The 14,944-nt window shown below is 56.1% G+C and overlaps 1 protein-coding gene across 3 annotated transcripts in view; it reads right to left on the reverse strand.

Moving 5' to 3' along the window:
- Positions 1-14,108, reverse strand: part of KCNQ4 (potassium voltage-gated channel subfamily Q member 4) — a gene marked incomplete at its 5' end in the record, with an annotated part of 54,116 nt that extends 40,008 nt beyond the window's left edge. For all 3 annotated transcript variants that reach the window (XM_081056356.1, XM_081056355.1, XM_081056357.1), the window contains one exon: positions 13,795-14,108. In XM_081056356.1, the coding sequence (XP_080912482.1) occupies positions 13,795-14,108 (314 nt within the window). The remainder of the gene's footprint in view (positions 1-13,794) is intronic.
- Positions 14,109-14,944: the final 836 nt, after the last annotated feature.

The following is a 14,944-nucleotide window of genomic DNA, read 5'->3' on the forward strand; positions in this document are numbered from 1 at the left end:
TCAGCAGGACCAGTGGCTCCAACGCACAGAACATTGGGAGGTAGTGAGTGCTCAGTCCGGAGCAGGCCAGCTGCTGGAGCCTCCTACCTTGACAGGGGACTGGACCCTCAACTCAGGTCGTTGAGGACCCAGCTCTGGAGTGGACTGAGAGGCCAGACCAGGCCCGAGAAGGAGAGGGAGTCCTGGTATAAATAACCGTGGGGGGCCGGGATGTTTGGGCTGTCTCCTGGGCTACGGCTGTGTTTACTGCCCAGAGAGGAGGGGCAGGGCCCACACATTTGCCTCCCTGACTTGTAGCCAAATTTCTCCTGGAAGGGGTGGCCCAAGATTAGCCCCAAACACTCCAACTCTGCACCCTATCAGATCTTCCCCCTAACCCTGCCCCAACATGGCCGCTAAACCGCCCTGACATTGCCCCCATCTTTCAGCCCCAAATGCTGCATAGCATTGCATCCCATCAGCTCCAAATGGCCCAGTATTCACCCCCATTAAGTCGCTCTGCTCAAATCGTGGGAGGGTGGGGAGTATGAGGAGGGCAGGGGAAGGCCCTAAGCAGAGGAGCTGGGTGTGTGCCAGGGATCTGAGCTGGGGCCACTGGGCACAGGGGCAGGAACAAACCTCTCCCACGGCCCTGGCCAAGACAGAGGCAGGCTGCAGCCCCCGGATTAGGAAAGTGCAAATCCCTCTCCTAGCCTGGTGTCCACCCCATGCCTGTCATGTGCAGGGCATTAGATGACCAGACCCCCTCCTTGGTCATACTACAGCCAGCTCCTCTCCCCAGCCAGCCAAGCCAAGAGAAAAAAAAAAACCCTCGATGCAGGAGGGCAAGTGGAAAGGTCCTTTTCCCCATGGGGCAGCAGCTGCAGCCTGGCATGAGTACTGAGACAGGGGTTGATGTAAGTTCAGTTCCAGTCTGTAGGCCAAGTTGCACACATACATGCACGCATGCACACACACACACACATGAACACACTGCCCAGCTGACTGATGGGTCTTGCTTGGGACTTCAGCTCATTTTCACTGAGAGCAAAGGCTCAAAATTGAGGTTTTGTCCATCAAGGGTCCTAGACAGGTGCCTGGATACCTGGGCCCCATATCAGCCCCATATCAGCTACATCTTAGCTGAATGAACTTAGGCAAGTCATTTCTCCTTTCTGTGTAAAATAGTGTCACAATATCTTTCTCCAGGGTTATGAGAATTCAGTGGGATTTATTGAGCAAACATTAATTAAACCCCACACTGGGCCAGGTATGCCTTAAAGTGCTTTGCGGACTATCAAATGGGAAGTGGATGCCCTTCCCAGTAGGAGGTAGCATTTTGGACCCAGAGGCTGAGACTTAGAGATGTGAAGACACCTGCCCAAAACCACCCAGAGGGGACCAGAGCCACCAGCTCTGCTGAAAGGATTTTACTGTTGTTTATTGTGGGGGACAAATGAGACTCTTGGACAGAGCCTGGGCTCCATGCCCTGTTCTGGGCCTCAGTTTCCCCATCAGTTAGATGAAAGTGAGAACAGTGATTTCCACAACCTATTGAGCTGTGAGAAAGGGAGGGGGAGGGGAGCTGGAGCAGGCTGAGTCACCTGGGCTCTGCCTCTTTCTCCAAGACACCCCACTGTTAGCTAGGCCAAATCCCTGGGCACTCTTATGGGGTGGTTCTAAGGCCACTCTTCTGGGACCTCCACAGACACCAAACCCATATGCCTAGAGCCCCTTTGCCAGCAGCCTTGGGGCCTACACCTACCTCCTCTGCTTCCAAGGCCTCCTTTAGCTCAGCCACACACACCTTCCTCCAGGCCAAGCTTTGCATAAGCAGCTGTACTTTCCCTACAGGCAAAGTCCTAGGGCTCCAGGCCAGGTCCAGACAGGCCCTGGCAGGGTTAGCGGGCAGCTCCAGAGGAGCTGCTCAGGGGGCTAGGCATGAAGGGGAGGCAGAGGTAAGAAAAGACCAAGTGGATGGCATCCCCAGGTCTTCCTGCCAGAATCTCCCCCTACCATCCTCCTTGCCAGACCCAGAAGGTGTTTGTAAAATACCAATCTGCCTATGGCTGTCCCATCTTCAGTTCCTTCTGCTGAACTTGGTCTCCTCCAGGAGTCGCTGCTCCTCAGCCTGGCATTCTCAGCCTGGCCTTGCTCATGTCCCAGCCTCTTCTCTGTACACCTCCTGCCCTCTCTAGGCTCCCACTCTCCCGACTTCTTGCAGTTCTTTGCAAATGCCATGTTCAGGCTCACCTCTGGGCGAGCCCAGGCTGGTCCCTCTGCCTGGAATGCTGTTCACCGCTCATTTTTGCCTTGTCAACTCCTACTTATCTCTCAGGTCTCAACTTAAACCTTTCTCCAGGAAGCCTTCCTGGAGATGCCCAGTTTGGGGCTGGATTTGGCCCCTCTATGCTGGGCTCCCACAGGACTCCATGGTGCCTAAACAACTGCCGAATTCCTGACCCATCTCCACCAGGGAGCAGGGGAGGGTCTGATTCACTCCTCTGTCCCTAGTATCTGGAATAGAGCCTGGTCCCAAGGGACTACAAGCAAAGGCTTCCCAAATGAGAGCGAGAAAGGAGTGAGTCCTCAGTGTAAAACTGAGGTGCAGGATAGCACCTTTAACTTAGAGCCTCAACTGGTTCTCATAGCCTCTCAGCAGGCAATCTCAGCAGGGCGAGTTAGGCGTAATGTTAATGTGTCAGGTAAGGCCACAACCCCAGAGCTGGATTTCTGGGCTATGAATCCCAGCCCTACTACCTAAACCCAGGCAAGTTACTCAACCTCTCTGTGCCTCGGCCCCCTCATCTGAAAATGGGCATATGATAGTATCTCATTGGGTTGATGAGGAAAAAGTGAGAGAAGTCATGGCAAGTTCTCGGAGTAGTGTCTAGCACACTGTAAGGGCTTAGTAAGTATTTGCTATCATTATCTTTATTATTATTGAGTCACAGAAGGAGGGGGAGGCTGAGACTCAGAGAGGGAGGTAACTGCTGGAAGCCACCCAGCAGGAAAGTATCTCTTGACTTCTACCCCCCCCACACCCCCCACATACACTATGCGTACCCCCACCCTCCCTGCCACTGCAACTCTGCAAATCTGCTCCCGCCCTCTCACACCAGATTCCTCGCACACTCAGGCCCTCTCACACCACGGATTTCTCACACACTCAGGCCTTCTCACACCACGGATTCCTTGCACACTCAGGCTGAAATTCCCTTTCTGCTGGGCATTCACCACTTACTGGCTGTATAAAAGCTTCTATGTCCTCTTTGATACAATGGCATAATGATAGTGCCTACCTCCTAAGGTTCTTGGAAGGATTAAATGAGGTAGCATGTGGAGAACACTTGGCACAATACCTGGTATGGATTAGGCCATGAATCTTATTACTATATGAGAACTCTGTTAGAACGCAGAGCCTGGCTCCCGTAAGTGCATGGTTGTCATAGAGCTCCCCAGGCCTCCAGCCTGTCTGGGGCTCCTGAGGAAAGAATTGCCAGTCTGGTCGATTTGCTCTTACAGGGCCGACATACCACCCCTCCACCCTGCAACGTGCCTTCCTCAGGGCTCAAATCAGTGCAGGCCACGATGAGATGAGGGGCCCAGGATACAAGAGTAGAGGGAGATAAGAATAGTAAAAGCACAACAAGCCCTCTGGTCTTCACAGCACTTTGTAGTTTAGGAAGCACTTGATGCGGGAGGCAGCAGGGTGAGGTGGGTGGATATAAATGATAATGGTCATTCTACATAGACAGAAGCTACAGCCTCAGAGAGGTCAAGTCACCTTCCTGGGGTCACACAGCCTTTGGGAAGCAGAGGAGGGAACCAAACCCCAGCCTTCTAACTCCTGGTCCAATGCTCCTTTAACAGAGGGGTGAGCACTGATTCTGGCTGACCCTACTGCCCCACACTCCAATCTTGGCAAGAGTCCTGAGCTGATCCTTACTGCATTCCAGGTCGGGCAGGCCGTGAGGCCCAAGAGGAGTAAACAGTGGACACTGACCGCTCCTCCATCCCGCTAATCCTTCTTCTCCTACCCAGACTCCCCCCACTCTTGCCTGAGAGCTCAGGAGGGAGGAGGCAGGGTGGCGCCCAGACTCAGGGATTTCACGCACCGATAAAATTTTAAAAAACACTTTGGGACGGCGTAAGGTTGTCAACTTTTAATTTTGCCAAGTAAGGACATTTAAGAAAAAATTCTCAGCCCCATCATTTCAGAAAAGAAAGGACATAATCTCAGACTAAAAGACAGTCTTTTAAATGGAATAAATTTAGCTTTATGAAAAAGTCATCATTCTGTCCTTATTTCCCTCGGTTTTGCCTTAGGCCACTGAAAACCGTCATGGGTCTGCTGATGTGTCTGAGAACTGTTTGGAGCTAGGGCTTGGGAGCCAGATGGACATGGATTCGAATCCTGACTCCACCATGGACAAGCTGTGTCATTTGGTGCACATTATTTCCCCTCTCTGAGCCTCAGTTTCCTATCTGAGAAATGAGAACAATAATAGTGCCTGCCACTGCCATACTGGGAGAACTAAATGTTTGCAGAGGGCAAGCTCATGGGAAAAGATCAGACAAACTCTGCTTCCCAGCCTGGTGCCTCCCTGTTCTGCAATTGCCTATGGCTCCCCATTGCCCACAGGGGAACCTGAGGGTCAAGGACCTGCCCTCAGGGTCCTGGACACACCAGACTCTGCAGACCCTGGGGCGAAGAGTCCCACCTGAAAGCCTTTGCTCTAGCTGCTGCCTGGAAAGCACCCAGGACAAAAACCATGAGAACTGCCAGCTCAGTGCGTGCACACAGAGGACCTAGGGGTCCTTTCTCCAATTTGTCTCTAGTTGGCAAAACCCTTCTCATCTTTCAACACACCCTCAGCACCACTTAATTTCCTGGCCCAGCAAACATTCACTAATTACCAGCCAAGTGCCAAGCACTGTGCTCGCCCCCCACCACCCAGACCTCACAGTCTGATGAGGAAGAGTGCAGAAGAACACCAGGGCTGGGTGACCAGAGCCTGGGGGACTCTGAACCCCACCCCCAGTGGAACCTGGGCTGGGAGTGGGCAGGGAGTGATTCCAAGAAGAGGTGATGCTCAAACTGGGATTTGAAAGATGAACGGGAGTTTGTTAGATGACAGAGTAGGTGGGAGAGGCAGGAGTTTGAGGCAAAAGGAAAAGCAAGCAGAGCATTAAACAGCACATTTGGGGACACCACAAGTTGTTTCTTAGGTGAAGAGCAAAAGATAAGCTTGAGGGAAAGGGGTTCCCGACTTGGGCACTGGGGGCCGGGCCGGGGAGTCACTGTGGAAGGGGAGGAAGGGAGGTCTGGAGGGAGATGCTGAGTTTGAGGAAGTGAGTGCAGAGGTGGCCGCTACACAGGAAGCTCAGGGGGAAAACTGCAGAGGGGGAGGCTGTCATCACAAAGGAGACCCCCAATGTCACCGCAGTGTCTGAGACACGCCCCCCATGGAAACTGTGCACAGAGAGGAAGAACCAGGACACAGCCCTGAGGAGTCCCAACATTCAAGTGGCAGAAAGAGGAAGCTGAGCGGCTCACAACCGAAACAGAAGAACCAAAGAGGCAGGCTGACAGGAGTCAAGGGAAGGGAATGTTTGAGAAGACGGAGCCCAACAGGCAGCGCCTTGGCAGCATCCCAGGGAGCCATATTCTGGGTTTGAATCCCACCTCTATAACTTATTAGCTGTGTTGACCTTGGTCCTTAATTCCCCTATCTGTAAAATAGGGCTAATTTATTTTTTAACAAAAAAGGAGGCTAAAGGACACGCGGGGAGGGGCTGACACACTCTGCAGGCCTTCATGGCATCCCCACACTGAGCCTCCTTCCCTCTGCTGGGCCATGGGCCACACTGTCCTCCCCCATCCTCCATCTCTCCCAGCAGACTGCCATTAATCCCCAGAGGTCAGAGAACTGAATGAGTGAATGAAATCAGGGACTGCTTTTTCCCTTTGAGATCAGGATGGGAGGCAGCTTTCCTGGGTTCTCAGCTACTCCAACACCACTCCCATCTATTGAGGAGGGGAGATGGAGAAGCCCACTGTGTGCTGTGTCCTTGGGCAACCAGGTCCTTTTTCGTGGCCTCAGTTTTCCAATCTGTGAAATGAAGCCATGGATCTGCTTCAGCTCTGAGGCCCTTTGGCTCTGATGCTCTGTGGTGAGACAGATACAAAAAGGGTGAGGGTAGAGAGGCCTATTCTGGACCTGCTGGGGCTGCCCCAGGGGAGGAGGTCCCACAGAGGTCTGGGTCCCCATTGTGCCCAGGGACTGGTCCCTCTGAAAGAGGGTGGCAGCCAGGCCAAGGAAGGCAGGAACAGAGGCACCCGAGATTGTGCTGACAAAGCTGTTCCTTCTCCCCTCCTTTTCTCCCTATCCCCTCCCCTCCCGGGGGACAGCCGAGCCCAGCAAAAAATAAACCCAAAGACGGTGACCTGGACAGGCCTAAGGCTCCCAGGGAGGAGCGGCACTGAAGGAAGTGTGGAGGAAAGGCAGCCAGTGTCCACCCCCACCTCTCAAAAGCCAAGTGCACCTGATTTGATCACTCTCCCTCCCAGGCTCTATCTACTCTCCCTCCTTCATATTGTGAGGGAAGGGTGCCACTTGCTTGATAGGGACAATGATCAGAGTAAATCTTACCCACCCCAGCTAGACATGGGTCCCCAAGGTTTGGAAAGAGTACCCCAGGGAATCTCACTCTACCTCCTGGTTATTGGGCAGTCCTTCCTGCTGTCTGACCTCCATCCCTTTTGCTTTAATTATGGTCCATTTATTTCCAACAAGCTTCCCCCGTCCCACCAGCCTGGCCTAGATGTCTGAGGAGTCACAGAAGAAAGTATCCCCAGATTTCCCTGCAGAGATTAGGGTTGGCCCAAGGACCACATTCCATGCACTGTTGCTTAAATCTCCAAGAGAAAGGGAAGAGGGAAGGAATCGCTGAGCTCCAGGCTCCCTTTGCCTCCCTCCCTCCCTCAGGCGCTGCCCACGGATTACCAGCCCAATTAGTCTGCTGCCTGGAGCTGCCCCTCCTTCCTCACCCCCCAGGTGCCAACCCCCAGGGCACTCAGATCCTGCCCTAGGGACAGAGTTGCCCAAAAAGCCTGGAGTCTTAGGGGGCTTTGTGGGGGCCCCAGAGATCTGACCAGCACCCTCTCCCAACTCCTCAGAGCTGGGGAACGGGGGCAGGCAGCACCCTGGGTGCCCTTCTAAATACTGCCCGCTCTTCTGAGGGACCCACAGAGAAGGTGCTGGAAGAAAAACTCCCCACCCCCCAACCCTACAAAAGTCAAGGCCTTGAGATAGTATCTCCTCCCATTCATGCAGAGCACTTCTGTGCCAAGCAGCCCTGAGTGGCCCAACTGTTTCTCTAGCCCCATTTTACAGAGGGAGATATTGAGGCTGGGGACTAGGGTGGAGTGGGGGTAGGCACTTTTTCAGTAAGAGTTAGGATTGAGATCTCTAAATCTCCTTTGGGATTCCCTGTCCCCATTCCCCAGGATAATATGCTCAGGAGAGAGTAGACGATCGCCCTCCTCTCCCAGGGGTTCTTGGCTGTCCTCTGAGCACCATGGCTCCACTTCTATCTCCCTGGAGCCAGGCTAGCTGCACACAGTTTGACAAGGAGGCCCACACCTCGGCCATACAGTGACACTCGCACATACACCCTCCTCTCCGTAAACACACAGACATGCTCACACCTACACCCAGACCTCTTTACAAGTCCTTGACAGAGGAGGCAGGAAAGGCCAGTGGTCCTGGCAGGCTCAGCAGCAGCCTCGCTGTGCCCTCCCATCCCTCTCCAGGGCAGGCCGCATGCACGGTCCACCTCCCTCTGCCTCCCTAGGCCTAGCACACAGTTGACGCTCTTTAAGTTATTTGTCACATGAAAGAAGGAATTAATAAGGTCCTAGGGCCCCAGGAGTCCTGGGGCCACCATTCACTGGCTGTGTGACCTAGGGCAAGTGAGTGACAACCCCTCACTGGCCTCACTTTCCTCAAGTGTGAAATGAGGGTAATAATGGTGCCCGCCTGATATAATGGCTGTGAGGGTTAAATGAGAGCCTGAAAGTAAGAGGCTCGGCATAGGCATGGCACATCCTAGATGCTCCTCAGAAGTCCACAAAGACGCATCCTTGGGGTCCCCGGGACAGCCGCTCACCCCATAACACAGGGAAGCTCCTGCTTTCTCCCGGCATGCCCAGACACACCGCGCTGAGCCAAGGATACCAGTCAAACCTCTCCCCGGTGAGGAGAATGACAATAATCACAACACTATGATAACAATGGTGATGATGACGATGGTGAACGTTTGTGCCCAGCGTGGTGTCAGGTGTTGCAACTCATTCAGCCCTGACAATCCTAGAGGCAGCTATTATTATTATGAGAAAACTAAAGCTCAGAGAGATTAAATAATTTGCCCAAGGACACATAACTGCTAAGGGTAGAACCAGAAATGAACTCCAATCTGTCAGACTCGGACCCCATGTTCTTAACCCCCAGTGGGACAGCCTCTGGAGAAATAACAAATCTCCCTCTTCCTCCAGCCCCAGCCCCACAGCTCCTACGGTTAATGAGGGCTGCCCCGGGCAGACATGCAGAATTCCCTGCTGGGCCAAAGACCCACATCAGTGCAGGGAAGGGAGTGGGGTGAGAAAACCTCCAGCCAGGGATGTTCCCTGCAGGGCTTCCCTCTGGGGGTGGGGACTGAGGCAGGGGCTGGGCCTTGGGGGCTTGCGGAGCCTTTCTCTTTCCCTGCTCCCCAAGCAGTTTCAGTTCCCTTGACTAGTTCGAAGAATCTTAAATTAATTATCCACTCAAAGTTCTGCCATCAGCCTGAGAATAATCACCTCTTAAAACAATTCTGGCTCCAACATTCTGAGAATAGAGCCTTCTGCAGCAATGGGGATTGAAGTCAGACGTTCGGCAGCACTTCCTCAATGGAAGGAATAAATGTACTATGGAGTTGCGGTATGGTAACTGACAATGAGAGATCTAACCTGCTCCCATGACCCCAAAGGAGAACTCAGAAAGAGGGAGCAAAGGAGCATAAGGGGGAGGGAGAGGGCTAGAATGCTGGCAGGATGGTCTCTCCACTTGCCCCCTTCTATGTAAGACCAAACAAAAGGATGGGGTTTGGGTCACACTCCAAGATTTTCCCCATCACAAAGCCAAGTTCTTGGAGCATCAGTCTTCTCTATTGGCTGGGGTGAGGAAAAATATTATCTAAACTTTTAGATATGATCTTGGCGGCAGAAGGCCTGGGTTCCTGGCAGTTCTACCACTCACCTGCCGGGGGTGACCTTAGCTGAGTATCTGCCCCTTTCTGTGCCTTGGTGTACCCACCAGTCCACCACAGGGCTGGACAGAAAGACCTCAGAGGGCCCTTCAGGAGGAGCGAAGGCAAGCAAAGTTCTCGGAAGCCTGCTACGCCACTCCTACGTGGTCTGAGGCCGTCCTCCAAGGTGGACACCTGACACACAGACCCGTAAGGGCAGCCCCGCTGTATGGACAGGTGAGCAAAAACTCAAGGAAGGGGATGACTGCATGCTGTTGTCCTGCCCCAGGCCCAGGTGTGTGTCTGTGAAGTCAGTGAGGGCAGTTGCGCGTTGGATTTCTTTTCGTTGGATGTATGTCACCTGTGCCTTTGTGACACCCACGGGCATGTGTGTCCAAGTTGCAGTGAGTATGTGCATGAGACACACAGACGGGTGCATAGCAGGGATATGCGTGTGTGGAAAGCCATGTACAGCAATGACGTGACTGCATTGGGTGAGGCTGGGCAGTTTCCATTTAGTTCCACAAAATCCGGCCACGGCCCACCTCCTGCTGCCTGTATGCTGGGTGCTGGGAACAGAGAGACAAATGACACAGGAGGACTGTTCCTGAGGAGCTTGGAGATAGGGTGCTGCTGAAGCTGAGGTGCAGGAGAAAGACAGCGCCGAGTCAGACCCAGCTCCCAGTTGTGGCTCCTCCACTCTCACTGGACGACCTCTCTTGAGCCTCAGTTTCCTCACCTGCAAATGAGGAGGATGACAGCACCCACCTCACTCGCTCACTGTTGAAGGACACATGAGAGTGGTTTACAGAGAACTTAGCACGATGCCCGGTACAGAGCTGATACTCCACACGTGATCAGAAATTTCAGTTCAAACTCCAAGAGCCAACCCAAGCGGCTGCAGGGAGCAGGAGGCTCCTAGATGGGGAGGTAGGAGTCTTCGGGTCTGGTCCCACATCTGCCACTGATTTACTGTGTGATAACCTCAGTTTTCTCATAAGCAAAATGGGGCTGTCAAATATGAGGACCCACCTGGCAGGGATGCCTGAGGGCTGTGCGTACCCTTTGGTGGGATTATTTCCAACCCAGGCAACTTTCCTTCTCAGATAGTCAGGGGGGAGGTTAGGGGGCCTCTGGGGTTAGGAGTCTGAGGGCTCCAGGAATGGCCACCACCTCCTCTCTTCCCCATTCCCACAGCTTCTGACCCCAGGGACAAGGCTGACAGAGGATGTTTACAGAGCGTAAACCTTCACATAGAGAAAGTCTGCTGGACCGCTGGGGGCTGGGAGCAGCAGAGTCTCACAGGGGCTCAGGGAAGATGGGGGGAAACGGAGCTTTGCTCTGTCCCAGCCCCTTTCAGCCCTCTGACTTCCAAAGGGAGGCTGGGGTGGGCTTTGACAGGGTGCAGGGAGGTGAGCATTCCTCCAAAAGCTCCAAAAGCATGATAGGCAGTGATGTGCTGTTTCTCAAAATTCAGAGAGCAGGGCCTGTGAAGGATTGAGGGCTTAAATTAGGGGCCAGGGCACAGGGAGAGGTCAGGGGCTTGGTGACAGGACCAAGGGCCTAAAGAGAGCAGGGAGAGATCAGAGAGGGGCCAGCAATCCCTCATTCTAGATCTCAATAAGGAGAAGACAGGAGTCAGCGGTTCCCGCTTCCCAGAGGACGCAGCTGCTGGCAGGAGAGATGGAATCGGGGCTTGTCCTCTGGGCAATCTCCCACACCTCGGTGCCAGAAAAGGTGCAGGTTCTGTGTGGGGTCCAGTGGGACTTGGCTGGCAGGTGTGAGGGAGGTGTCTTCTGGGGTGAATGGACCCAGCTCACCCCAGTTCCCTCCTTCCTGAGCCCTTCTCTTCTAGGCTTTTCTGCTGGGGCCCCTCCTACCAGGGCCTGAGACTCTGAGAAGGAAGTCAGCTAACTATGCACATTGGACTCTCCTTACTAGGGCTGCCTCTGAGGGTCACTGGGGAGGGGGGAAAATATTTCACCAAAAGTGCCCCGTAGGGCTAAAAGTCCAACAGCAGGACTTTTGTGACTCGCCCAAGACCTTGCCATGTGTGACTGAGAAACCCCACATCTGAGCTCTTCGAGAGTAGGAGAAGCCTCCTGTGTGTCCCCCTCCCCCAGTCCCAATAATAACATCCATCCCTCACACACTGACAGGCCCTCGCAGCTCACCAAGCTCTTTCCCACCCATTACCTCACCCAAGAGGGAAGCCACAAGGTTGGGGTTTCTATCCACTTTGATGGCCTAGAGATCGAAAACTCAGAGAGGCCCAGTCGTCAACCCAAGATTACACAGCACACGAGAGGTAGGGCTCCTGACCCCTCAGCTTCGTTTGATTTCTAAGGTGGAGACCAGTTCCCTGAGATCACAATGCATTGTCTCCCCTAGGGCTCCTGAGAGATGCCTCAGCTCTGGACTCCTGGGGCCAAGTGGTCAGAATAAGCATGCCCCTGGCCAGGGCATTCCTGGCATCCTGAAAGGCAGGATGTGGGGCAAAGGTACCAGCGGATTTAGCTCCTAGAGAGGAAGGAGAGGCCCTTCCAGAGGAGGTGAAGACAGTGGCTGGCCAGGGGACACAAGACAGGTCCTTCACCTTTAGTGACCCTGTGGGGGCCGAGAGGCCAGGCGTAGGGAGTAAGGACCCCTACCTCAGAGCCTTATTTGCTTTCCCAGGCCCAGACAGGGCTTGGAAAAGTCATCTCCCAAGAGAAGCCCAAGGAGGCGGCAACTGCTCCCTGTGAGGTGTCTCCCCCTCCTTGAGCACCAGCGGCTGCAGTGTGGGCAAAGGTGCCACAATGCCACCACTCTTATTAGCAGTCCCCTGCCCCTTAGCCCCAACCCCACTGTCCCTTGTACCCCAACATAGGACCTCCATCACTCCCACAGCTCTCTTTGCAGCAAAAACATTCATTCCAGGCCTCCCAATGGGCACTGGGGGTCAGGCTACTCCTAACCACTGACCCTGACCCTAAGTCTGACCTCACGTCTTCAGCAGTCTTAACTCTCTGCCGCTGGCCTAGCCCAGCGAGCGGGGATCTCTGCAGAAAGTCAAAGCTGCCACCCCAGGAGCTTACTAGCTGAGAGTAAGCTTCCTCTATCTACCCTCCCTATGGCCAGGGGGCCCCTTTGCCAGCATTTTTCTCCCCTTTACCTTTGAAATTCTGTGAGCCCAGTTAGGATGAGGCAGAGGCAGACAAGCAGGGACAGGCAGAAAGAGAGACCAAAAGACAGTGGAAAGAGACAAGTAGAAGAGTGGGACAGGCGACAGGCGGACACACAGCCACACAGATAACGTGGACATGTCAACAAAGAGATGGAAAGAGACAAGCAGAGGGGCTGCGGGACAGTCAGGCACAGATGAATGAACAGGCCCACTTGTATACAGGTGGAAACTCACTCCGGCAGAGGGACAGCCAGACTGGCAGAAGGACAGCCAGACGGTCGGGCGGACAGACAAAAAGACCACTCAGGAGACCCAAGATAAAAGGGTCCTCTCTGGGGGCAGCAAGGAGGGATTAACAGCGGTCCGTTTTCCAGGAACCAGAGGTCTTTCTCCCTCAGGCACTTCGGAGCGTCCCAGCCCCAGGCCTGGCCCTTCAACTGATATCCGCGGGGCCTCTCAAGTTCCAGGCTGGGCCAGGCCGTCCCCCAAGACTGAGTTCTGAGCTGCCAAAATTCACTCTTTACATCCAAGAGGGGTCAGTGTTTTTGAAAGTTGTAGGAGCCTGGTGAGGGGGAGGAGGGGGACCACAGCGTCAGTGTTTCCAAACCTACCCCTCTCCTCTTTCTTTTTCCCTCGGTTGCCAAGAGCCAGGCCTGGTGCAGCGGCCAGCGAGCTGGGCAGGCTAGCCAGCCAGGCAGCAGAGCAGGCAGGGCGGCCCGCTGTTGCCGCTGGGAGGTTGAGGGTGGAGGGGAGACTGAAGACTCAGTTAACTCAGAAAGCACACGAGTGTCAGGGCTCGGGTGGCTCACAGCGACCCCCAAACACCTACAATTGGAGGCCTGCCCTAGGCTGGGGTGGAGACTGTCCTTGGAGAGGGACGTCTCCAAGAGGAGACCCGCGGGGGGGGGGGGGGACACAGTAGTAAGAGGTGGCGAGAAGGTGACAGAAAGTGTATGGGGCCCAAAGGGTCCCCTTTGTGTCTGGGACACAGGACGAGAGGTGAGGAAGAGGCAAAGGGCGCCCCACTGTAGTGGCTCCAGATTGCAGAGAGGATTGGGGACAAGAAGCTGTTGTGGGGAGTACCTGGGACAGAGGTGCAGGGGTTGGAGGTCAGGATAGAAATACGGAGTTGAAGTGGCAGAGATCAGAAGAGAGTTGAAGCCAGGGTCAAGGTTTGGAGATTGGGGGTTAGGATCACGTTGGGGGGATCAGTAATAGGGTTCAGGCCTAGGGGGAGAGGCATGAGGGTCGGCCATGGGGATAGGGGACAGGAGGCGGAGTCAGGGCGGAGCAGCCATCCCCCGGGAGCCCAGGCCCGGGCAGGCGCTGCGCGGGGGAACACGGGGTCGCAAACTCACATGAAGACGTGGTAGACGAAGGCCCAGCCGCGGGGTCGTTCCAGCACGTTGTAGACCCAGTTCTGCAGGCGGCGGTAGCGCTTGTGCGCAGCCGAGGAGCGCTGGCCGCAGGCGGAGCTGGAGCCGGAGCCCGGCCCTGCGAGGGGCGCGCCCGGCGGCAGGGGGCTGCCCAGGAGGCCGACGCGGCGCGGGGAGCCGCCCCCGCCCGCCTCGCCCTGCTCGCTCTGCACAGCGGTGAGCGCCACCAGCTCGGCGCGGGGGGCGTCCCCGGGCGGGGGGGCCAGGCCGAGGCGGCGCGGGGGGGCCTCGGCCATGGGCGGCGCCGGGCGGGGGGCCCGGGGCCCGGGGACGGTCCGGGACGGGGGTGCGCGCGGGGCGCTCAGCGGCGCATGGCTCGGACCCGAGGCCAGAGGGGCGGCCCGGGGCGGACGCCGGCGGCGGGGGCTAGGGGCCGGACTGGGGCCGCGCCGGGGTCGGGGGCGGGCGCTCGGAGCCTGGGGGCCGCCGGAGCCCGCACTGACCGCCCGCTTCCCCGGCGACTGGGGCGGCTCTTTCCGACTCCAACTCTCTTATTACGCGCTCCATGCCGCTCGCCTTTCCACCTGCCGCCGGCGCGCCGCTCACATGTCACCCTCCCCGCCCCGCCCCTCCCCCGCCCGCCCCCGCCCGCCCCGCAGCCGCCTTCCCAAATCGGGAGGGAGCGAGCGAGCGAGCGAGCGAGCGGGGCGGAGGGAGGGGACGCGCGGCGAAGGCGGCGGGCCAGGGCGCACCGGCCGCGCGGGCCGCCCAGTCCTTGCCGCCGGGACCTGATCGCTTGGCGGCGGGCCCAAGGGGCAGCGCGCGGGGCCGGGAGGCTGGCGGTCGGCAAGGGGGGTGCGCGGCTGCAAGGGGCTGTATGCATCCTCTGTGGCTGTGGCTGGGACCCCTCGTGTGTGGTGGTGGAAAGTGGGGCGTGGAGTGTGGAGTTGTGGCCGCGGTCGCGGTTGGGACACGCGTCCTGTGGAGTTTGGGTGGGAGTGGATGCATAATTGTCTGCTGTGTGTGCAGAGTGGGTGGCTATGGGCTTCCAGGTGATGAGACTGAGTCAGTGGAGGTGTGTGTGGGTCCTGGGTCCGATGGGATAGGTGTGAAGATGGGTGTGCAGAGTCCA

This window comes from Rhinolophus hipposideros, assembly GCF_964194185.1.
Source record: "Rhinolophus hipposideros genome assembly, chromosome: 8".
Classification (NCBI taxonomy): domain Eukaryota; kingdom Metazoa; phylum Chordata; class Mammalia; order Chiroptera; family Rhinolophidae; genus Rhinolophus; species Rhinolophus hipposideros.